The 23908-nt window shown below is 37.1% G+C and overlaps 1 protein-coding gene across 1 annotated transcript; it reads left to right on the forward strand.

Annotated features, from left to right (window-relative positions):
- Positions 1-413: 413 nt before the first annotated feature.
- On the forward strand, positions 414-22916 carry SEC22B (SEC22 homolog B, vesicle trafficking protein). The gene is made up of 5 exons (XM_001501227.6): positions 414-854; positions 8792-8901; positions 11551-11711; positions 14318-14464; positions 17995-22916. Exons 1-5 carry the CDS (start codon positions 780-782, stop codon positions 18147-18149), a joined length of 648 nt encoding a protein of 215 aa, XP_001501277.1. The 5' UTR covers positions 414-779; the 3' UTR covers positions 18150-22916.
- The last annotated feature ends 992 nt before the right edge of the window (positions 22917-23908 follow it).

Below are 23908 nucleotides of genomic sequence, written 5' to 3' on the forward strand. Positions count from 1 at the left end.
AAAGAAAAGAGAGATGGTAACACTTCCTCAAGTAGAACTGCCTAGACGTTGCTCCAGTAGGTAGTGAATGCCCAGTTACTGGAAGTTCTAGCAAGGTTATCCTGCTACCCATCATGATAGATGTGGGAGAGAGCCCAGCTTTTGGAAGGGTGACTGACCTAGGTGATTTCTGAGGTCCTGTACTAGGCCATTTATTCACATACAATAAATATTTATTTTTTACCAGAAACAGCACAAACAAACAAGCAAAAACAAAGAAAGACAAAAATCTCTGCCTAGAAATATATGAGTAGGGAAAATATTATGTATAGAAAAATTAAATATGAAAATATATAGCCTGATTTTCAGTTTTTTCTGCATATCCAGCATCTAAGTACTCATTAACTCCCATCCTCCTTCCCAGCTCTCTCCCCAAACTTAGAAAATCAGGAACTAGAAAATTCTGTTTCAGTTTGTGTGCCATGCCCCCTCAGGGGTCAAAGCTTATTCGAAGTTTCAAATCCAGAAAAGTGGGCGGGGCCTTGGAAGTTTCTGAAGGTGGAAGCAGAGACCGCGGAACTAGTGTTCCGGTAGTTGCGGTTCTCGGCGGGAAGTCAATTCTGGGGACCGGTAGTGGAACGCTCTGGAGCTTACTTCCGGCCACCTCAGCGGGAAGCGGAGACGCAAGCAGCTGGATCTTCGGCAAGTAAGGTAGAGGTACGACTGCCGTCGCGGCGGAGGAAGTCAAGGCGACGCCTACGGCCGTGCGGGCCACTGTCGGGTCCCTGTAGCCTGCGAAGATGGTGTTGCTCACGATGATCGCCCGGGTGGCAGACGGGCTCCCGCTGGCCGCCTCGATGCAGGAGGACGAACAGGTGAGGTGCTAGGTCCCCGCGACCTCGAACCCATGCCAGAGCGGGCTGCTCTCAGCGCTGGATTCCTTCTTAGGAGACAGGAGACCCTTGCGGCCTCCCAGGCGCGCCGGACCCCTCCCACGTGCTCATTTAGCCTTTGGGAGCGGAGAGACTACCTGTTAGAAGAAATCGTTCCTGAAGGCGGAGGTGGATTGGTGTTACCTGTTTCTCTTTAGAAAAACGCTCTTGGAGAAGGGATAAGTTCGGCTGATTGTTATCACCCGGTGCCCTGTCACTCTTTAAGGACTTTGTTAAAATTTAGGATTTCTAACTTTTTGCTGCTAATAAGGCTGACTGACAGGTCCTGGGAAAAATCAGCTCGAGTTCTTACGGCTCCTTCTACTGTGGCACCCGATCCTTGACCTCGCTTGCTGACATCTTTTGAAAGTGGATGAGGTAATATTGCCACATGTAGGCGCCCGTTTGAAGTTCAGTACAGTACCTTCTTTAAAGGTTATGCCCAATTCCCTCCTCCTCCGATAAGCCTTAGTAAATTCCTACTGTTGGACTTATAACCACTGTGTTATATTCCTGTAATAGTTTGTACCTTTACTGTTTTCCTTTGCCTTTTAATAAATTGGGTTTCCTAGATTGGGTTTCCTAGCAGGCAGACGACAGATCTTAGTCATCTTTGTGTTTCCCATAGCTTTTCCAACAGCAGCTTTGTGCTAGTATCCTCAAAAATGTGCTGAGTTGATTAAAAAACAACTCCAGATATCTTGAAAGGAAGCTACTTTCTGCCTTAGAATCGCACGGGAAATTTCTGTTGTGAGACAAGTTTCTGGAGCAAGGTTAGTGGGGTCCCTGAAGAAGTGAGGCTGAGAATGAAATTTATATAACTAAAGTGATCAGTTTTATTTTACCTTCTCATACAATCTAAGCAGTGTTTTGGAAAAAATCTCAAGGCCTAAAAAAAGATGAGTTCTAAAAAAAAATATTTTGCACATATCTTTTATTGGACTTTTCATTCATATATTCATGGGAAAAAGTAATTAAGCACATCAGATGGGCCAAGCATGATGCTAATGCGGAGGGTTGAGGGACATCGTCCCTACTTTCATGGAGCTTACAGTTTATGGGAAAGTTAGGTGACTAACAATTATAATGTAGTATAACCCCTGTGGAAGAGGAAGAAGGTTCTGTGGTTGAACATGAAAAAGGTATCTAAGTTGATTTGGGGAGATTCATTCCACAAAACAAAGTCTAAACATTGATTTTAAAAATGTGAAAAATATATCATGCCCTGAATTTTCAACTGTGAAAAATTTTTCTCTTCTCCAGTTTGTTAAGAATTTTCTAGGACTACTCTGCAGAAGGAGTGAAGTTGTTAAAATGAATGCAAGAACAAGGGAGATGGTGTGGGGAAATTTCCCTTGAAGGATATGTAGTTTGACTGAGAAACAGTTTTCCCAGGGTGGGAAAATCTGGTCAGTTTTCCAACTATTGCGATGAATTCCAGCGTGCCAAAGAATATAAAGTAGATTTGAAAGTCTACTTACTGTTAGTAGGCCTTTACTCTGCTTTGATACTTGGTTGAAAAATTATTTGATATATTGTGTTTCTTAATTTAATTCCAAATTAGGTAGCAGTCTACTAAGGTGGATTGCTGTGTTTAATTGACAAGGAAAGATATTTTACACATAAATATTTTTGTGCTTATAATTCCATTGTGATTTCCTTTAGGAATTTTGATTTTGAATGATGAAGGCTTTCCTAAGCTTTTAATATGTGCAAAAATATGAATCTAGACTTATTTTTACTCTTATAATAGAATTTGGAACATTTAGAGAGTGCCTACTACATACCAAGCCTGTGCTAGGCCTGTTGAGTATGTGATTTCATTCTATCTTCATAACCAACCATGTTATTATAGGTACTGTTATTGTCACCATTTATAGATAGTGAAACTCTGAGGCTTAGAGAGGATAGGTCTCTTGCTTAAAGTCACACAGGTCATAAGCATAACAGAATTTTTCATCAGAGTTTCTTTGGCACTGTTGACATTTTGGGATGGATAATTCTTTGTTGTGGGAAACTGTCCTGTGCATTGTAGGGTGTCTAGCAGCATCCCTGGCTTCTACACCTTAGATGCCAGTACCTCTACCACCGCCTTTCCTCTGGTTGTGACAACCAAAAATATTTCCAGACATTCCCAGATGTCACCGGGGTGGGGGTGGGGGTGCAAAATCACCCCTAGTTGAGAACCACTGATTTTTAATCAATGTCTCTAACTCCAAACTAGAGCCTTAGCAGCTTATCGCTATACTTTACTGCCTTGTTCTTAGTCTTTGTAATAATGTATTTACTTCTTAGAGTCCAGAAATAACTTTTTCAGATGAGTGTCTCCACCAAATAGTTTTATAGTTAAGCACCCTAACAGTCCAGGCCAAATAATACCATGTACTTTTTCAGTTATTTACACTGATAATAAATATATTTCAGATAGTTACTAGGTGCTAGTCCCTGTACAGGCTGCCTTATTACTGAGGATGAAAAGTTATTCAGATAATACAATAGAGTAAAATTAAAAAGCCATACAGGCAGAGGATCTTATACACTGTTTCCTCTGTGCTTTGCTGGAAATGTAGGCCTAGGGTGGGTAGAGGGATAGGTTTTCTGTTCAAACCTAGACTCTTTAAATGATATTCTATCTGTTTCCTTTCTTCATTTCTCATGTTTCTCCTTTTCAGATGTTTGCAATTTCTTTATCTGCCTTTCTGTTCAACCTCAAAAAGAACCATATTCTCTTCTCTTTCATTTTGCCTCTTCTTTGTAGACTTGAAGAGGATATTAGATCTAACCAAGTAGACAGCAGGGAGCCCCAAGAGAGCAGATAGTCTGTTGTACAGTGGAACTGCCACACACCCCCAACCACCGTGGGTTGATTAATCACCTTACTGTCATTCCTTTTAGAGGAAAATAGTTCTTGGTGCTGCTGGCCTTTGACCAGCTGAGTCCAACAGATTTAAAGGTGATAAGAGCTTAGCTAAACATTCTTGTAGAGGCAAAAGATGGCATTTGATACAACTAGCTGTTCAGCAGTCCTAGGTGACAGCAATAAAAAGTATTGTGATTTTGTGGCAAATTCTACCCTGTAGCTTTTGTGTTATATACAGAACCAAATCCTAAATATGCTACTCGTCGACCTCAGATTAGTTTCAGAATTTGTCCAGACATTCACATCCACTTCATTACTGGATTCCTAACAGGTATCTTTTCCTTATACTGTATACAAGGCTCATCAAGTCTGTTCTAGATGAAGTAGAAAACAGAATTAGGACATCTAATCTAACTATTTTTAGATAGACTGCCTGACTGTGGGCCCTTTGTGACTTTTATCTTGAAAGCAAACTGAAGGTTTATCTGTAAGGAGGAGATTATATTGTTTTGTGAGATCTAGATCAGAGCTGCCACGTGGTTTCTTGAGCATTTCCTATGAATTAGATTTAATGTTAAATAGTAAGACAGTACCTAGAAGGCAGGTCTACTGTCATTGAAGCAATGTTAATTGTAGAGGTGGTATAACATGCTTAGGAGCAGGGCCTCCAGAGCTAGACTGCCTGGGTTCAAGTCCCAGCCCCTCCCCTTATTGGCCCCAAGTCCTTGGGCAAGTTTGACTTCTCAAATATAAAATGGGCATAATAAGTCTAATCACCTCATAGGGTAGTTCTAAAGATTATATGAGTTAAATTATGTAAAGTGTTTAGAAAAGTGGCTGGCAGAAAGAGAGAGTACTTTCATTTAATTTCATTTGCCTATTTCTGAAGAGTCTTTTCTAATTCCGTTTTGCCTTTCTTAAAGTTTATGGACTAGAATTGTACATAGTGTGGTAGGTACAAATATGCAATAATCAGGAATGGATGAATAAATAATTTTTCCCATTCTAAAACTAATCCATGCTTATTGTAGAAAATTCAGTAAATATGTACAAACAAAAGGACTGAGATGTTAATGGTGATTATTACCTCTATAATTGCTACTTAAATTATATCTATTTTGATGTATAACCTTAATCCTTGCATGTGTGTATAAAATTAAATGATGGATAGTACTGTAAGACTGTTCCACCTAATTTTTTTCACTTAATATATAATGAATATTTTCTCATATCATTGAATATTATACATCATTTTAATGGCTCTATAGTATTCCAGTATATAAATATACCATGTTATTTAACCAGTCCCCTATCTTATTATTGAACATTTGTTTTTTATTTTTATATGCATTTGTAGTTACTTTTTAACATATATATGTGTGTATGTATGTTTTCAAAGTTGTGAAATTGTTGAATAAAACAGTATGCAAAATTGTATAATTTCTAATGCATATAGTCAAGATGACTACCAGAAAGACTGTGCCAATATTGTGTTCTGTGGAGTGGTGATGCTTACTGAACCAGCAAGGTAAAATGTTGGTTGGCATGCCATAATCCCTATTGTAGATATGCCCCCAGTGTCGTACATGGGCAATCACTGCTTTGTTCATTGTAAATCCCTGGAATTGCACATGCTTTTGGCCACAGCTTCTTGCAGTTGATACAGTTGTTAGGCTTTTTCTCTCAGGTTGCAGTAATGTTTACAATGCCTTTTATGAAGTCGAAGGACTTGTACCAGTCTTTATTTGACTGACAGGTTTTGCCATCTGTTTCTTTCACTGGTTCCTTAAGGTGCTCACCTGCCTTTCGCTGTCAAAAAACGTATAACATCTGTGGTTGTGTTTATTTTAGAAAAGCCAATGTCTAAAAAGCCCAATGTCTCAGTTCCACCCCCGAGATACTGATTTAATTGGCGGGGGTGAAAATTGGGCATGAGTAGTTTTTTTAATATCCCCAGGTGATTCTAGTGTGAAGCCCAGGTTGAAAATCATTGATCTATATTGATATTATTTCTTGGTACTTTCATAGCATTTCCGACTTTATTTTCATCCCTTTTATCTACTGTTGTGGAGTCAGATCTCTTTCAAATGCCACGTAATAGCATTGGTGAAGCCAACGGATTGGCAAGTACCATTCAAATGTAGGAACATAGGATATTGTGCACTAGTTCAAAGCGTGTGATACTATTTGCTCTCCTTTTTTGACTGACAATTATGAAAATATATATGTTACATGTTAGATATATACCTCAATAAAAATAGATTAAATAAAATGGTGAACTAAAAATTTCATTATGAATAAGGAAGTGAATAAGGAAGTAAATGGCACTGCTATATTAGCAATACTGTTTCATATGATACTGTTAATATGTATTATAATGTTGATTATTATAAAGTATTATTAATATATAAAACTGTATGTATATATATACACACACATGCATACATATATACATTAATATAGAAATATTTCTTAAGTGAGCAGCATTATAACAAATCATTGCCAGAAGGACAGTGCTAAACAACATTAATCTACAAATTGATACTTCTAGTGGTCTCTGCCTAACTCCCCTGGTTCGTTTATGCTGATTTACTTCCTTATTCCTATTGAAATTTCTAGTTCACTATTATATTTAACCTATTTTTTTTGAGGTATATATCTAACATATAGCATTATATTAGTTTCAAGTGTACAACGTGGTGATTTGATATTTGTATACATTGCGAAATGATCACCACAATAAGTCTAGTTACCATCCATCACCATACATAGTTAAAAACTTTTTTTTTCTTTTTCTTTATTTCTTGTGATGAGGACATTTCAGATTTACTCTCTTAATAGCAGCTTTCAAATATGCAATATAGTATTATTAACTGTAGTCGCCATGCCTTACATTACATCCCCATGATGTATGCATTTTATAACTTTAAATTCTTACCTTTTGACCCCCTTCACCCATTTCACCAAACCTCTACTATCCTCCCCTCTGGCAACCACCAGTCTGTTCTCTTTATCTGTGAGCTCAGTGTTTTGTTTTGTTTGTTTATTTTGTTTTTTAGATTCCACATATAAGTGAGATCATAATGTATTTGTCTTTCTCTGACTTATCTTACTTAGCATAATGTCCTCAAGATCCATCCATGTTGTCACACATGGCAAGATTCTATTATTTCTTATGGCTAAATATTAGTCCGTTGTGCATATATACCACATGTTCTTTATCCATTCATTCTTTGATGGACATTTAGGTTGTTTCCGTATCTTGGCTATTGTAAATAATGTTGCAATGACCATAAGGGTGTATATATCTTTTTGAATTAGTGTTTTCATTTTCTTCTGATAAATACCCAGAAGTGGAATTGCTGGATTATATGATAGTTCTATTTTTAGTTTTTTGAGGAACCTCCATACTGTTTTCCATAGTGGATACAGCAGTTTACATTCTCACCAGTAGTGCGCAAGGGTTCCATTTTCTCCACATCCTCGCCAGCACTTGTAATTTCTTATCTTTTTGATAATAGCCATTCTAACAGGTGTGAGGTATTACCTCATTGTGGTTTTGATTTGCATTTCCAGTTCACCATTTTAAATATAGCTTAGAGTCCTGTACTTGTACATTTGCTTATCTGCCATGTTCACAATTTTATCATTGCTTCCTTGTTTTTACTCTTAGTTCAGTGGTTCATGTCAAGAATTTTAAGATTTCACTTTGTATTTTCTCAAACTTAGACCTCAGATCCAGTCCCTGGGAGAATCTCATATAAATACTTTTCTATTTAAACGTTTAGGGATTAAACATCTACCAAGGGGAGATAGTGTTTCTTTCAATCCAAAATAAAATAATTCCTCCCATCACATGGCAAAAGTTATTGGATTTTTTCCCCCCAGTATGTGGATAAATAACTAATACATATTGGCTTCCCATTCTTCCTGCACTTCTTTTCCCTTTTGGATCTAGTAGGTGAGTGAGGTCTGATTTTCTCCTTTTGAAATGATGCTGCTATTTCCCCCAGTAGACTATTTTCCCTCTTTAAAAAAAAAAAAATTTAGGGGCCGGCCCAGTGGCACAGCGGTCAAGTGCGTACATCCTGCTTCGGCAGCCCAGGGTTCACCGGTTCATATCTCTGGGGCAGACATGGCACCACTTGGCAAGCCATGCTGTGGTAGGCGTCCCACATATAAAGTAGAGGAAGTTGGGCACGGATGTTAGCTCAGGGCCAGTCTTCCTCAGCAAAACGAGGAGGATTGGCAGCAGTTGTTAGCTCAGGGCTAATCTTCCTCAAAAAAATAAAAAATAAAATAAATAATTAAAAAATTTTTTAAATCATTTAGAAATTGTTCAGGAAAATATTGCCTGTAATTCTATCATCTGAATATTATTATTTTCATTTTTGTATACATACATCCCTTGCCATGCAGACTTTTGCTGTCTGAACTTGGGAACCAAATAGATTTGTTCAGTAGTGGATATTTGACTCTCCTATCTTTGTCCTTACTCTTCCTCATTTTTACCTAGTTGCAGTTAGAGTGTTCATAATAATTTGCAGTCATGGCTACACACATTTAATTTTGCTTGAATGCTCCATACTGTAACACTTTGTGGAAGATTTTGCTTGGTATTCCAGCATAAGAATGAGATTCATTAGTCTGTTGTTCCCAGGATTTCCCCCTGAGTATAGAACATGTGAGTTCTGTGCCAGTAACTATGCAAGTGAAGTGGAGGAGGGCGCTGACCTAACAATGGAAAGAACACTGAATTGGAAGTTAAGCCTGCTTTAAATGTAGTTGAGGGGTGCGTTTTTACTTCTTAGCAAATAACTAATGTGATTTTCTTGAAGAACTAGGAGTTCCGGTCTCCCCTTTTGCTCTAAAAGTAGGCCATGGTTCTTTTGTTAAAATGAGTCTTATTAACTTGTAAATGAAGGCCCTTATTCACATAGCATCCTCATAATGTGATGCTTCTCATAATTGAGACAGCTTTTTTTGTGGAAAATTCTTAAGTGAAGGTGTCTTCTTTCAGTCTGGCCGCGACCTTCAGCAGTACCAGAGTCAGGCTAAGCAGCTCTTCCGAAAGCTGAATGAACAGTCCCCTACCAGATGTACCTTGGAAGCTGGTGCCATGACTTTCCAGTGAGTATAATCTTGACTTCTTTGTAATCATTTAAGTATGAAATACGGTAAATATAAGTAACACCTGATAAGAATGGTAACATTTTTTTAGAAGTAAAAATAACTTTAAAAATATAGTCTCTTCATAGAAGCAACTTCCCTGGCTCTAATTCTCTGCAAATCTGAAATCTTGATTTTTTTATTCAACTTGTATACAGTAATTTAACCTGTTAATCCTGTGTCTAGTGATAACTTTTTACTTTAGGAGCTTCTTGGAGCCACACACATGTAGGTTAGTACCCTTGCTCAAACATTTACTAACAGTGTAACCTTGAACAACTCACAGGCCTCAATTTCCTCTATAAAATAGGGAGAATAATCATAGTTTTGTGAAGATTATGAGGGAATCCATGTATATCTCTTAACATCTTTGCTGGTACATAGAGAATAGTCACTAAGTGTTAGTTATTAGTTAGGAAAAAGAAAATTATAAAGGCTAGTGTAAGAGCATCTCAGTCAGTATTTATAGACAGTGCATGCGGCCAAGAGAGAGATCAAAGGGACTTGATTAGATTTCAAATAATCTACAAATAATTGCTATTAAATGTTTAATACGTGTCAAGTTTGAAGGTGATAAAACAGGAAGGATTTAAAAAGTAAAGAGAGGGCAAGAAGATCAGAGGAAAATAAAAAAGGATTAGCTGAATAATCCTTGCTATTTTAGGAACTCAGATTATGTAGACTTGAGAGAAACCTGCTGTGTTTAATTTAAAAGGAAAAAAGAAAACCTCTACTTACCAGAAAACAAGCAAACAAGTATACAAAACCAAAACCAAAACCAAAACCAAACCCTGGCCTGTTGGTTAAGAAAGTAGTGGATGTTAAATTTCATAAAGTATTAATTTACATGGTATATGAAACATTTTCTATAAATCGAATTTTCAACATCAAAAAATATTGGAGGCACTTAATTATATAGTATCCATATCTCTACCATGGGTTAGGAAGAAAAGATCTAGGAAAGTTTTCATGGAATTGAAGAGATGTTCTTCTGCCTGGTTCCTTTAGGACCCTTATAGTGTCATCTCATCCTTTATTTCCATGCAAGAGCTATTTATTAAAGATTTATTCTTTGCCAGATCATGTTTTAAGTCCTGCCTTTAATGTCTGTAGCTTTTAATGAACTTATCCTCTTATTAGAGAGAGACACATATGCAAACGACTATACTATAAAACATTAATGGCAAGAAGTGCTGTAATTGGGATATAAATAAAATGCTTTGGAGGAGAGAGAAGGAAGCAAGAAATTCCCATTTGTAGGGAGTAAGTTTTAGGGAACGGTGTAGAGGGAGGGAGAATGCAGAGCAATCTCACAGAAAAAATTATAGTAGAATCGAACATATGAAAATGAACAAGATTTCTCTAGGTACATAAGAAAGTATTATGGTTAGAAAGGAACACTATAAGCAGAAGTCCATGAGGACATGAAAGAACCTAGCTTGTTGGAGAACAGGATGTCGTTTGGTGTGTTGGGATATATAATGGAATGCGGCCTGTACTTGTTTTGGAGGGCTACAGATACTATACCAAGGAGTACAATTTTATTTTATTGGTATTTAGGAATCCCTAGAGTTTTTAAGCAGGGTAATATGGTCATATTTACTTTTTAGGAATAAAACTGGTGGTTTAGAAGATGGTCTAGACTGACGGCAAGGAGACTGGTTAATCCAGGTGCCCAAGCAAGAGATAGGACAGCAGTATTATTATTATCAACATCATCATTATTACTATTATTTTAAAGGGTCTGCGAGATCATAGAATATAATAGACTATAAACTATGCTCTGTGGAGTCCTAGGATGCCTTAGGAACCACATATAAAGGGCAGGGATGGGGATGTGCATAATACTTTGGGGCCTTAAAGTCTTACTTAAAGAATTTATGACTTTATTTGCTATACGTATTGGTGTTCTGAACATAATTATTGCTAAAGGAAAGAATATTATGGTTGAAAAAACATTTGAAAACCACTGAATAACCTAACCTCTTTCCAAGGCTGCCTCAGACATGCAGTCATATGGCCCCTTCCAAAGTGCCAGGGAGCTCCCTCTCACAAGAGGAAGTCAGTTCTGTTATGGGATAGTTTCCACTTGATACAGAGTCCTCCTACCCTGGAAATTAGGCAATGTTATTAGTCTTCAGGTTCTTATGTTCTGTACCCAGTAAATGTCGTGGCATTAACTTCCAACTTTTAAGTATCCACAAAAATTTCCAGTTTCACTATTTTTCTTACATCTGGAAGGAGTTTAAATATGTGTATACTGGTTTACCATAATACATAATCAAAGGTTAGATGGAGTCGCAACTCTGAGTTTTCAAGAAAAAGTCTTAGGTATTAAGGTATTTTAGTTGGAAAATTATGTGATGAATAAACAGTTATAATAAACATGTCTAAATATTCCTTTTGGAATATACTTCTAATCGTTGGAAGATGTTTGCTTTCTGATTCCAAGGATTTATGGTTTGAAATTGACTTTCTGATTTACTTAGCCTTAAAGGGCTTAGGTTAGAATCTTTTCAAAGTTTGTATGCCACTAAGAGTCTGTTTCAAATTGTTGGAGGTATTGTTACTCTACAAACAACGTTTCCATGCTTTTCTTTGTCTCTGCAGCTACATCATTGAGCAGGGAGTGTGCTACTTGGTTTTGTGTGAGGCTGCCTTTCCTAAGAAGTTGGCTTTTGCCTACCTAGAAGATTTACACTCTGAGTTTGATGAACAGCATGGAAAGAAGGTGCCCACTGTGTCTCGACCCTATTCCTTTATTGAGTTTGGTAAGTTTTTGCTCCTCACCTCTCTATGGAGGGAGCAAACAATATGGAGCAGCTATTTGTTACACTGATACAATGTTGACACATTTTTTTCTGATGTTTACTTACTGAAGTTTTGGATTCTGCCTCAGCTTCCTACCACCTCTTTTTGTCCTTTTGAATGATTGAGGCTTCCTTCTCATAAGTAATTTTCTCTGGTGGTTGATCTTTTCCCCATAAAGTTGTTTCCCTTTGCCCTTTTTTGTTTTTTGGTTGGATTCTTCATTAGGGTCAAGAACTGTGCCTAATGATCCACTTGACTGGCGCTGAGTTCTTCTTTCCCCCAACCCACAGATACACACACAGACATACACACACACAGTCAGGCTCATTTTATGGAGATCAAAATTTGGAAATCAGAAAGAATGGTGTTTTGTTTCTTTTATTAGAATAAGATCCCCTAGTTTAAAAAAAAAAGTACCAGAAGATAATGTGATATTGTTGTTGTTAGTGCAGTTGAGTTGGTTCTGGTTCCTAGCGACCCTGTGAAGAGTAGAGTGAAACTCTGCCCAATCTTTTCCCACCATCCTCTCACCTTCCGGCAGTATATCAGACAATGCTTTGCTGCTTTCATAGAGTTTTCATGGCCATTTTTTTTGGAATTGGGTGGCCAAGACGTTCTTCCTGGTCTGTCTCAGTCTGAAAATTCTGCTGAAACCTGTCCACCATGGGTGACCATGCTGGCATTTGAAATACCCATGGCATAGCTTTCAGCATCACAGCAACACACAGCTGCCACAGTATGACAGCTGACAGACAGAATATGGTATTGGGGGATAACATTTACTACATGCAGAAGTAGTGAGCATGGGTATCCATATTTGTGCAAGAATTATAGAAGAACTCATCACTGGTCAGACCTGGTAGAGTGCCTCATGGCAACAGATCGAAGGAAATGTCCTAGGTACGGTAAGTAGAGGAAGTGAGAACAAGTATGATAAGACTACATCACTGACTTTTTAGTTAAAAAAGAAATTGGTTTTACTATCTGAATTTCTGAAGTGTTTCAAGTTTGCTAGATATGTGGGCCATCTTGCTTTTTAGAAATAAAGAAAATTTAATGAAACATTCTAGTGTTTCATAACTACAAACTCTACAAGTGCTGATTTTTATAATGGCCAAATTTTCAAATTTTATTTTTGTAGACAATAGAGGTCCAGTAAACCCAAGAAAAAAATAAGACTACGCTATCAGGGTCACACAGGAAATAGTTTGTGCACTCAAATTAGCTTACAAGATTATGTACAAAGATATGAATGGGTTATGGGTGAACCACAAGGTGTAGTAACCTGAGACCAGTAACACAGTAATTGCTACCATCCCAAGGCCTGAGGGATAAGAGAAGGGAGCAGTTTCTTGAACTGGGAAGGAGAAAATTTATAGAGAATGCCAACTTGAGAGGAACAGTCACTTTTGGTGGAGGGACACTGCCAGTCCAAGGGGACTTGTCCAGGAGGAGGTAGGGGAATAAATAGCCTGATGTCATTATCCATTCTTCCTTACTCTTGGGGCTCCCCCCACTGGCTGAACCTAGCTAGAAGCTGGAGAGCAAGGAGCCCATGGATGTGGTCCATGCAGGTGAGCTTCCCAAGGCAGAAAGTAGAGTGCACAAGGCTGGAGAGGAGATGGAAAGAGGCAGATGAGGGGCCATCCCAGTGGCACAGCAGATAAATTCGCACGTTCTGCTTCAGCGGCCTGGGGTTTGCCAGTTCGGATCTCGGGTGTGGACCTACACACTGCTTGTTAAGCCATGCTGTGGCAGGTGTCCCACATATAAAGTAGAGTAAGGTGGGCACGGATGTTAGCTCACGGCCAGTCTTCCTCAGCAAAAAGAGGAGGATTGGCGGTGGATGTTAAGTCAGGGCTAATCTTCCTCAAAAAAAAAAAAGAGGAAAATGAAGGGTATTCAGCACACATAACTTAAGATTTTTGTCAAAAGTTAAAAATGCAATTTTTAGTAATTAGTCATTCTTCTTACGGTGTTGAGAAATACAGATATGGGCTGAACATGAATGAGACTGCAGTTTATAGTGGTATTCTGGGAAGCTCCCTATCACGTTTGCTTTATGTGAAGTCTGAAGTTTAAGAACAGTGTGAAATTGGGAATGTAGGTTAAAGAAAATACTTTAAGACAATGTTTTTCAACCTTTGAATGAGAATGTAACTCTTTTCCATGCTAGGCTGTTGTGATGCTAGATTGTTGCCAGCATCCTTTCCAGGGAATGTGTAGAGTTAAGTAAGGAAATTCTGAGAGTCCTTGGAATATAGTTTGAAAATTTCTGCTTTCAGGAAAGGCTTACTGTAGAGGGTTTTAATTTATCTAAGGATCCTGATAGCAGATACTTCTAATTTGAAGGTGTGCAAAGGAAATTTCTCCTGAATGATCATCTGTTATATCTTTACATTTTACAAATGAAGAAATCAAAACTCAAATTTGATAGTCAGTCAAGAGCTTGGTTAACCATGGTCAGTTGCAGATCCAGACCCAACTCAGAACTTGCATTCCCTACTTTAGTACTGTGATGGACATGAAAGAATTTGTTAATGATCACTTTTCTTTATCGTTCTAGATACCTACATTCAGAAAACCAAGAAGCTCTACATTGACAGTCGTGCTCGGAGAAACCTGGGCTCGATCAACACTGAATTGCAAGATGTGCAGAGGATCATGGTGGCCAATATTGAAGAAGTGTTACAACGGGGAGAAGCACTCTCAGGTACCTGAAAGCAGTAAGAGTCTTAGGAAGAAGTGGTTCTCATTCCATAGGCAAGGGTAGCTTACTTTGGGATACCTTTTTTCCTGTTAGGTTCTATCTAGCTACTGTTAAGAATTCCTCTCTCAGAGATAGGTAACATTACAAATCTCCCAATATGATACATTTTTTTCCCAGCAAGATTAGTTTTTGTTGAGTTGAAACAGTGTAGAAGTCTCATTACATATCAGAAACAATTATTGTTTCCAAGATGTTTACAAAATTAAGTAAATATTTACAGAAACATATAAGTAAGAAAAATGAAAAGAAGAATGAGGAAATTGTCAAAAGATTTATTGTAGTGGTTTCCTGAGTAGCCACTTTGAGAGACTTTACTGCTGCCAGATCAAATGTTATAAAGTGCCATTTTCATCAAGGCATTCCTCTGCTGGAAAACTTTTAGAATCTGTGCCTACAAGATCATATCTAATCTGGTCTCAACTTACTTTGCATTCAATCAGTCATTATTACCGAATGCTTGTAATGTGCAAGGCATCATGTTCTCTATAATGGAAGATAAGGAAATTGCAAACGTCTCTCATTCTCCCTAGTACAAGAACATTCTGCCTCAACCAGGTAGCTTCCTCACCATGCTGGACTTGTTCTTTAAGATCTGGATAACACCTGCTTCTTCAAAGAAGCCTTCCTGATTCCTATAGCCCATGTCACATTAATCTCTTTTGTCCTTTAAACTTTTAAAGTGCGCTTAGCTGCATGGTGTTTTTAGCACATCATGGTGTGTGTGTACATGTATTTGTGTGTACTTATTTACCTAATTTACCTTAAAATATACATATTTACCTAATAATTAAATCTTACCTAAGTGTTTAATGTGGTCATGTATTCTTTAAAGGTAGTATTTGTGTGTTTCATATCTTTTTCATGTACTTCTGTTATTTCTCTCACAGTAATGATCACAAGTAGATACCTTAATGAATATTTCTTGAATTCAACCTTGTTACATAATCATGGGTAAATGGATTTTCCTTTATTATGACTGCACATTTTAACCTTTATGTTTGTAGTCATTGTTTGTCCTAGCATATAGCTTCACACTCTTTAAACATCAGATTTTGGATAAGTGAGTCTGTGTAAATTTTTATCATAACAGACTTAACAGTTTTTATCTGGGATAAAGTACACCAGCACAAGAATTTTTCTTAAATCCAAAATTTATATATTGGCCAGTTTATCAAAAGTGTAAGGGATTCTCTTCTAAGTGCTGTGCTGTTGCTACAAAGGTGCTATGTTAATTGAAAAAGAAGTACATTTCTCCCCTCAAGTAGCTTCGTCTGATTGGGAAGATAAGGAACATTGTCACAGAATAATTCATAGACAGTATAAGGGAGCCAACATCAATTGAACCCTTACTTTGTGCTAGGCAATATAGTAGGGGGCCTTTACATATATCTTCTTTATTCTTTAGAGTAATCCCATTTGAAATGGGTGGTATCAAACAAGTTTTACAGATAAAGAAGCAGAGACTCAGAAAACTTAAATAGCTTACCAAAAGTCACACTCACTGCTAGTGCCTTGCAGAATTTGTTGGCCTCTGGAGTCCCTGTCCATCTTCAGTGTATGATAGTTTTAAATAGATAAATAGACAATAAGAGCTATAAAAGTTTAGAAGGAAGTAGATAAATGTGAAGTGGACAGGGACGATTTCTTGAATTTTGATAGATTAGGAAGGAGTGAAGAGAGTGGTATTTTAAGAGGAAGAAAAAACATCTGAAAAGAGCATATTTGAAGAACAGTAAAAAGATTAGCCTACTTCAAAAAATGTTTCTTCCTCCTTAAGTTTCTTGATAAAAAGCATCCATCTTTTATGCTTTTTTCTCTTTGTAATTTTTAAAGTTTAAGAGCTAGTCTGCTTTGCATTTAAGACCCAAGAATAGTTCCTATGGGTTCTTTCAGCAAGATCAAATTATGTCCTTTTTTACTGCGTAAATATACTTGTGTCTTATAAGCCATGGGTTTTGTTTTTTCGTTCAAACATGTCACCCTACTAGACTGTAAATTCCACAAATACAGGGATCACATATGTTTTGTTCATCATTGTATCCTCCAGTACTTCACATGGTGCCTGTAATGTAAATATTGCTAAATGACTTCTCCCAAAAGTGGCTTTGTCTTTATAGCATGTGTTTCAACATGTTCCTGTGTAGAGGAATTCTCTGACTATTCCGTATTTTATGTGACCTAGTAGTTGTTCTCCGCCCGGTTATTCTCAGCAGATTTAGATTCATTTAGCAAATATTTATTTATTGAGCACTGACTATATGCCAGTGCCTGTTCGAGGGCCTGGAGTTATAGCAGTGAACATAGTAGTTAAAAATCTCTGTCTAGAGGAGTGTACATTCCAGTACACTGGCTAGGAAGATTCCTGGCAGCGTTGTCATGGTTATTTCTCATCCCCTAACTTTTTTCTTGTGTGACTAGGTGTTTTTCTTACTTACAGGACAAGTTGCTAATTTAGAAGTGACTGTCTTGTCTGTGTTGCTAAGCAATGCCACATTTCTCAATCAAAACCAGTCTCTGTTAAGCAATTCTAGATATTCCAAAAGCATTCCCCAAGGAAGAACAAACAAATTCCGATTGCAAAATAGGGTTTTTCAAAAGTTTGAAGAAGTAGAAAGTTTGATAGAATTCCTTTATGTCAAACTGAGAATTTACTTTTTACTAAAATATGCCATATATTTTAGTCCAGTCTAGCTTGTGTCTATCTGGCTGTTTTCTAAGTGCTCAGTTAACAATTATAAGAATATAAACAATTATAAGAAGATAACAACATTACAAATGTTCTTATAGGACAAAAAACTTTGCAGAAGATTCTGAAAAGCTTAATTTAATAAATATTGGTGGTTTTCTAGCACCTATGATTGTATTTTAGTTACAGCTTTCCTATGTCTCTTGAAATATAATTTCTGATAGCTTTACCTTCATAATAGTCTTTGCTATGTGGAGAATCTTACAAATTTGGTCACAGTCACCACTGTGAAGATGAATTATGAAGATGATTAATGTCAGCTAACATTTATTAAGTGTTTACCATATGCCAGCATTGTGCTCACTTTACAGGCACTCTCATATACCTGTAATCCTCTGACATAGTTAGTTATTATCCCCATTTCATAGTTGAAGAAACTGGGTCTTAGGGAGGCTGAATGAGTTGGCCAATGTCGCATGGCTGGTTTAGCTGAGATTTGAACCAGAATCTGAGGCCAGAGCCTGTATTCCTAACTACCTTACTGTACAGCCTCAAGAATTTGAGTTAATTTGGTCTGATAGTTTAAAAATGCATTGTAGATTTTACAGTGCTTTGGGATCATGAGTTAATCAGTACTGGCCACTTTACCTTTAAAATAAAAATGATAATTAAAGCTTCATGGTTGTTTGGTATAGTGACACTCACTTTGGTTATTTTTATGTCTTAATACATTTGATAAAATACTTCCAGGGACTAATTAATGTTTTCCTTTTTTCCTCTTTGACAGCTTTGGATTCAAAGGCTAACAATTTGTCCAGTCTGTCTAAGAAATACCGCCAGGATGCAAAGTACTTGAACATGCGTTCCACTTATGCCAAACTTGCAGCAGTAGCTGTATTTTTCGTCATGTTAATAGTGTATGTGCGATTCTGGTGGCTGTGAAGTAATGAACCAGTCACTGGCAAGGGAGAACCTACAATTCGGCAGGTGTATGTTTTCAGGAAGCTGAGCTCACAGAGATGTGTATTAGAATCCAAGTGGAATTTCTGCCTCTAAAGACCTTGCAAGAAAAGATACGCCCTGAAAATGAAAGGTTACACCTCATTTAACGAAGCTTAACCCTGTGTAGAAAGTCTCTTGTGTGGGCAGAGGCTTTCTCTGGGTGCTAAGCCATATGTGTTAGGGAACAGTAGATTGTTTTCTTTTGTTTTTTCCCTCCCAGTGTTTTACATTTCTAAAACAGCACTGATCAGGGCATCCTCATTCTCTAGTGGAGCCATCAGTGAGGTTTGGCTTAACCAATCTGTGCTAGAAATAGTCTGCAATTCCTTCAGAGAAGGCAGCCCTTTGGGAAGATTTTTGACTCTATCTGATCAACATTCCTTTTGTTGGTGACATTTGTGAATTTCAGTAATCTGAGCTTTGGATGGCCTTTTAAATAAGAATCCAGTATGTAAAGGTTAATTGCTGTGCTGCAAAGATCTTGTCTCTTGGCCCCTGTAGGAAGTTAACCTTTGTTGTTTTTCTTTTGTGATATTTTGCTTATTGCACAATTGCTTTAGGGTTAAATGAATTATATTAAGATGCCTTGAAATTATATTATAGCACTCCTTGATTAAGAAGCTAAAATGTTTTCTGTCATTTACTCCTTAAAAGACTTAAATTAGTTTCGGACATTCTTAATGTTATTTTTCAGCATCTGGTTTATGTTAATATAAGAGTGAGAATAGCTTATAGATAGCCACAGGCCCCTGATGTAATGAGAAGAAAGGCCTGCTCGTAACTACAGCATTGTCCTGCCCCTTTCTCACTTTCTCCATTACAGTTTTCCCCACACTCTTTTCCTCCTGCCACAGTTTGCTAACATTTTTTAAATTCTTCTGTGACCATTAGTTTCGTGTCCCATAAACATCCTCTCAGGATATTCTCAAATTTCAAAATGGAAAATGTTCAGCTGTGTAGTTAATTAAATTTAAATTTTTGCATAGCAACTGCTCAAACTACTAAATACATTTATCTGAGAAAGTCTCTGAGAGTACTTCATACCTCCTTCAGTCTATGTAAATTCCCTGAGAATGTTCTAGAGATAGATTAATCATTTACAGTGGCTTCTGTTAACAAATAAAAGTACCTATGATTTCTCCCTTTTTTGCTCAGGGATGATAGGGATTTCCTTTTACCTTCTGAGGTAGGATTTTTTAAGTGAGAAGAACAGGACTTTTAAATAGTGTCACAAGGGTCTACAATATAACCTATAATTCCTACACATACTGCAAATATTTCTTTAAATTGTGCAGGAAAATGAGCCAACTTCTTATTTCTTCACATCTTTGGAAAGAACTTTAACCAGTAAGCAATTTTATAACTTTAAGAGATCATCAAAGCTACTGTCCTGATTCCTGATAGAGAAAAAAATCCTGTTTCCTTATAACAAGGCAAGGAGAAATGCTTATTTTATTCCTGATAATTTACAGAGCTAGAATACAATTTTTTTTTCCATTTTGAACCTAAATCTGCCAATTAGAGTTTGGTGCATGAAATAGGAAGTTACTTTTTATAGAGAATAAGTGCTTTTAAGGCCCTAAAAGCCTTGTCCCTAAGTAATGATGTTGATAATAAAAGCCTTTGAAAGGCTAAAAACCTAAGTAGTGGTACCATAGCATTTGGTACTTCTAAATGAGTGGAGAGTGGCAGCTCGTTGAGAGTTGCATGCTGCAACCACGTGTTCAGCAATGAAATAAATACTTCTAGAATGTTCCCTTCAGTGTGCAGTTTTGTTATCTAGTTAATTTATGTACACATATCCTTCTAGGTACATTTCTACCTAAACTCAGTGGGTTAATTAAAAAAATGAGAAGCAGGAGATGAGGAACAAAGGAATAAGAAAGTAGTTTAAGATTATGATGATAGAAAAATGAAAGAAAAAGACTGTCATAATATGTCTCCTACTTCTGTTCTTTATTGGAGGTAGTGGGAAGATCTGACTGGATGAAATGTATCAGCAACCAAACAGACATCTAAAATAAAATGTGATAAACAACTATACAGGGTTGTTAGGGGCACATTAAGAAAGGACACCAAATTTACTTTGGAGAAGAGTGTAGTAAGAGGAGAAATAGGGTATTCTAGACAGAGTCAATGGCTTGTGCAAAGTCATGAGTTACAAAGAACAAGGCACGTTTTGGAGATGGTTATTAGCTTGGTTCACCTTAATTCATAGCGTTAGTGTAGGCAGTTGAGACTTGAAAAAGAAACACTAGACTGGTATACTATCATAAAAGGACTTTGCTGCCCTAAGGTGTTTAGACTACACTAACATCAGTGGCAAGAGATGACATCACATTTATAGTTTCAAGTGATCATTCTGGCCATAGTTTTAAAAGATATATTAGAGACGGATAAGCCTGGAAATAGGGAGATGAAACTAAGGAGCCATCCAAGGTAGAATGAGACATAGGAGACAGATTTCAAGTGATTTTCAAGAAAAGAGTCATCCCAGGTATCAAATAATAACTAATGTTTACATAATGCTTTCTTTGTTAGGAGCTTATTTAATTTTATTCTCACATTGACACTTTATTTTATTCTCACATTGGTGTTTTGAAGTAAGTACTGTTCATACCATATGAATGAAGCAACTTTATAACGGTTACCACTCTGAGGCACAGAAGAGTTAAGTAATTTGTTCAAAGTTGCAGAGCTAGAAAGTGATGAAGCTAAGAATTGAGCCTAGTAGTTTGGCTCCAGAGTCTTGCTTTTCTCCACTATATTATACCACCAAGAGGTCAAATAAGTACCAAAAAATGTATTTTGAATTTAGTGATTAGGAACTTAATCATACAGGTAGAAGTAATTCCAGAGAAGTGGGGACAAGTCAGATTGCAATGGGTTGAGGATCATGTGAACCACTAGGAAGTAAACATGTAGAACTCCTCTTACAAGTAGCTTCTCTGGTGGTTATGACATTGAACTTCATAACATACTTTAGTTGAACGTGTCACAAATATTAAAATGTAGCAGTATTTGGCACATTGTACGTACATATGTTCATTAACTGCCTAACAGTGGTTCTTAGCCTTTTTGGAAAACCTTTAAAAATCTGATGAAAAGTATGTGCCTTTACTCCAGAAAAATGTTCCTGTCTATGTGCATACCAAGTATCACATACTATGTCAGGGTATTCAAGAACTCCATAGAGCCCATTCGTGACCTAGTGGTCCATGATTCCCCAGTTAAGAACTCCAAATATATAAGATGTGGAGCTCAAAGGTAAGTACCCAAAAGCCTTGAAAACTGTCCAGCTGTGGTGAATTGGAAGAATTCTGCAGTTTGAATTAACTTCGTGGATGAGATGCATTCTTGAGAAATTGTGTACCCAAAAAAAAAAAAAATTTCCTGTAGTGCTTTCAGGGATCTGGTTCTATAGAAAAAAATATACATTTAAGAATATTAAAACTTATAGTTTCTTCTATCAGTGGGAAGTCTTATAAAAGCAAGTTAAGAAGGCAAATGGATAATCATTTCTGCACACACGGTATTTAATACATGTATAAGAAAACATCTCATAATTTAAATTCTCATCTTATTGGGAGTTGCATGACTAAGGGCAGAAGTGGTGGTGGCCACACAATTAAGGCTTTTGGTTAGCGTATTTAGCAGAACTGACTGAGCCCCACCTGGTTGTCATTTCAGCTCAGCAAAAGGCAAAGAGCAGTGGTTGTATAGATGTTACTACTGTAACTGCACATTAACTGATTGGATTAAACAGCTTGTACTGTAAAGGTCCCCAAAGAAAAATTTGTAGCATGTCTGACATAGTTTGAGATAGAATGGGCAAATTTGGTCTCACATCCCACTCATTACAGACAGGGTTGACCCAATAGTGTAAAACTATATCGAGCAATTTAACCACTCAGTTCTAATAAAGTTTATTTCAAGTGCTGTAACTGAATTCATGTTTTAGATTAGACAAATTGTTGTAAATTTGGTTTCCATATACTAATCAAGACTGGATTGTTTTTTCTCCCATAACCTTTATTTATTGAGCACTGTGTATTAGGCATTTTGCATGTATTATTACAGTCCTCATAACCATTTTCCCAGCTTGCCCAAGGTCACATAGCAAGTTGAAGTCCTTAGGTTCAGTTCCAGGACTGCTGGACCCCTAGTCAGTCAGTACACTATACTGTTGACTGCTCCTGAATGATGATGTAAACGCGTTCTTAAGCTCTGGTGTTTCAGTTTGTCCTGTCGGGTTAGTTTGCCTTTTTTTAAAAGGGTAAATTAATTTTTATGATTTCGTTATTCCCATCTCCTTTTAATTTACTTCTCTGTCATTTCTCCCTTTGTTCCTTTTTAATATTTTGTGCTCTTGAGTTCTTTTTTGCCCTTTCTCATGCTTGGTTTGTAATACATCTTATTTTATTTGCTCGCACTTTTTCATTTTATCTCAATGTTAATTCAATGTTTATTTACATCTGAATCACTGAAGGTTTAGCGAAGTGATTTTTAAAAATAAATCCCCCCTTTTTTCCTGTTTTTTCCCCCATTCTCTGCTCTTTTTCCTCCACTCTTTCTCTTCCCTTCTTTTATCCCTTCCCATTTTACTTCATTTCCCTAGATGGTATTTGTACTTAGGAGTTAATGTAATGCTACAACTTTGTTTCTGCAAGCGAGAGCTTCAAAATAAACTGTTATGTTTACTCTTTATTTTTAGACCTTAATTCATCTTACCTTTTATTGATTTTATAATAAACTGTTCTATGCAATGCGGATATGCCCCTGCTTTAAGGAATCTCCATAAAAAATTTCAAACATTGCAAGAATTCTTCGAGAACAAGCTTCTCTAGTTTGTCTTCTATATTTAGGACTTCAGCTGTCACTTATATTTCTGATAACTTCAAAATATACCTGTCAATCCTCAAACTTGAGGCCGAGACCCCAATTTTTTGGCTGGTTAACGAGTATCTGTGTTTGAATATCCCATAATTATTTCAGTGCATCTAAAACATCTTATTATCTCCGTTCCATTACTCTCAAAGGTAAAACCTAACCTGTGCTTCCTACTATATTTCTGGGTTTTAGGCATTACCTGCCACCCTGTGACCTGAGCTACAAGTCATGAATTGCATATGACTCCTGTTTTCTCCTTCCACCTCTGAGCTCTTAACCAAAATCTGTTTTTCATAACCGCCAAAATATTTCTCATCCATTACTTCCTTTTGTCTTAGATTCAAGCTCTCAGTGACTTTAACTTGGACTCTTGCAGTAGCCTCCTTACTACTTTCCTTACACGTGTCTCAACCCACTGCTACCAAGTTAATACCAGAAATTTTTTTAAAGAACTAATCACACCTCCAATACCTATAGAATAAAAGATCACCTACTCCAGTCTGCCTTCCACAATCTTTGTACCATTTCAGACTCATCTGCCAATCCCCACCACCTCTTTTGTTTCAGCCACACCAGATTATCTAGGCTTCCCTAACCAATGAAGCATTTTACCTTGTACCTCGGCTCATTGGTGCCTTCTCTCCAGAACATCTTTTTTGTGTTCCTTACCCCTGTCCTTTTCACCTTCATTGTACTAAAGTTCTGCTCATCTTTCGGAGACCCAGCTCTAACGTCTCCTTTGTAAAGCCTTTCTAACATTCTCACATCCTCCTTCCTTCCAACCTGAGAGAAGTTATAGTTTCATCCTC

The sequence above is a fragment of the Equus caballus genome, chromosome 5 (genome assembly GCF_041296265.1).
Source record: "Equus caballus isolate H_3958 breed thoroughbred chromosome 5, TB-T2T, whole genome shotgun sequence".
Lineage (NCBI taxonomy): Eukaryota > Metazoa > Chordata > Mammalia > Perissodactyla > Equidae > Equus > Equus caballus.

Excerpts from the sequence above, each read along its gene's own strand:
- SEC22B (XM_001501227.6), top strand. The coding sequence starts at position 780 with ATGGTGTTGCTCACGATGATCGCCCGGGTGGCAGACGGGCTCCCGCTG. Across the intron at positions 855-8,791 it reads CGATGCAGGAGGACGAACAG|TCTGGCCGCGACCTTCAGCA; the intron begins GTGAGGTGCTAG and ends GTCTTCTTTCAG. Across the intron at positions 8,902-11,550 it reads GCTGGTGCCATGACTTTCCA|CTACATCATTGAGCAGGGAG; the intron begins GTGAGTATAATC and ends TTGTCTCTGCAG.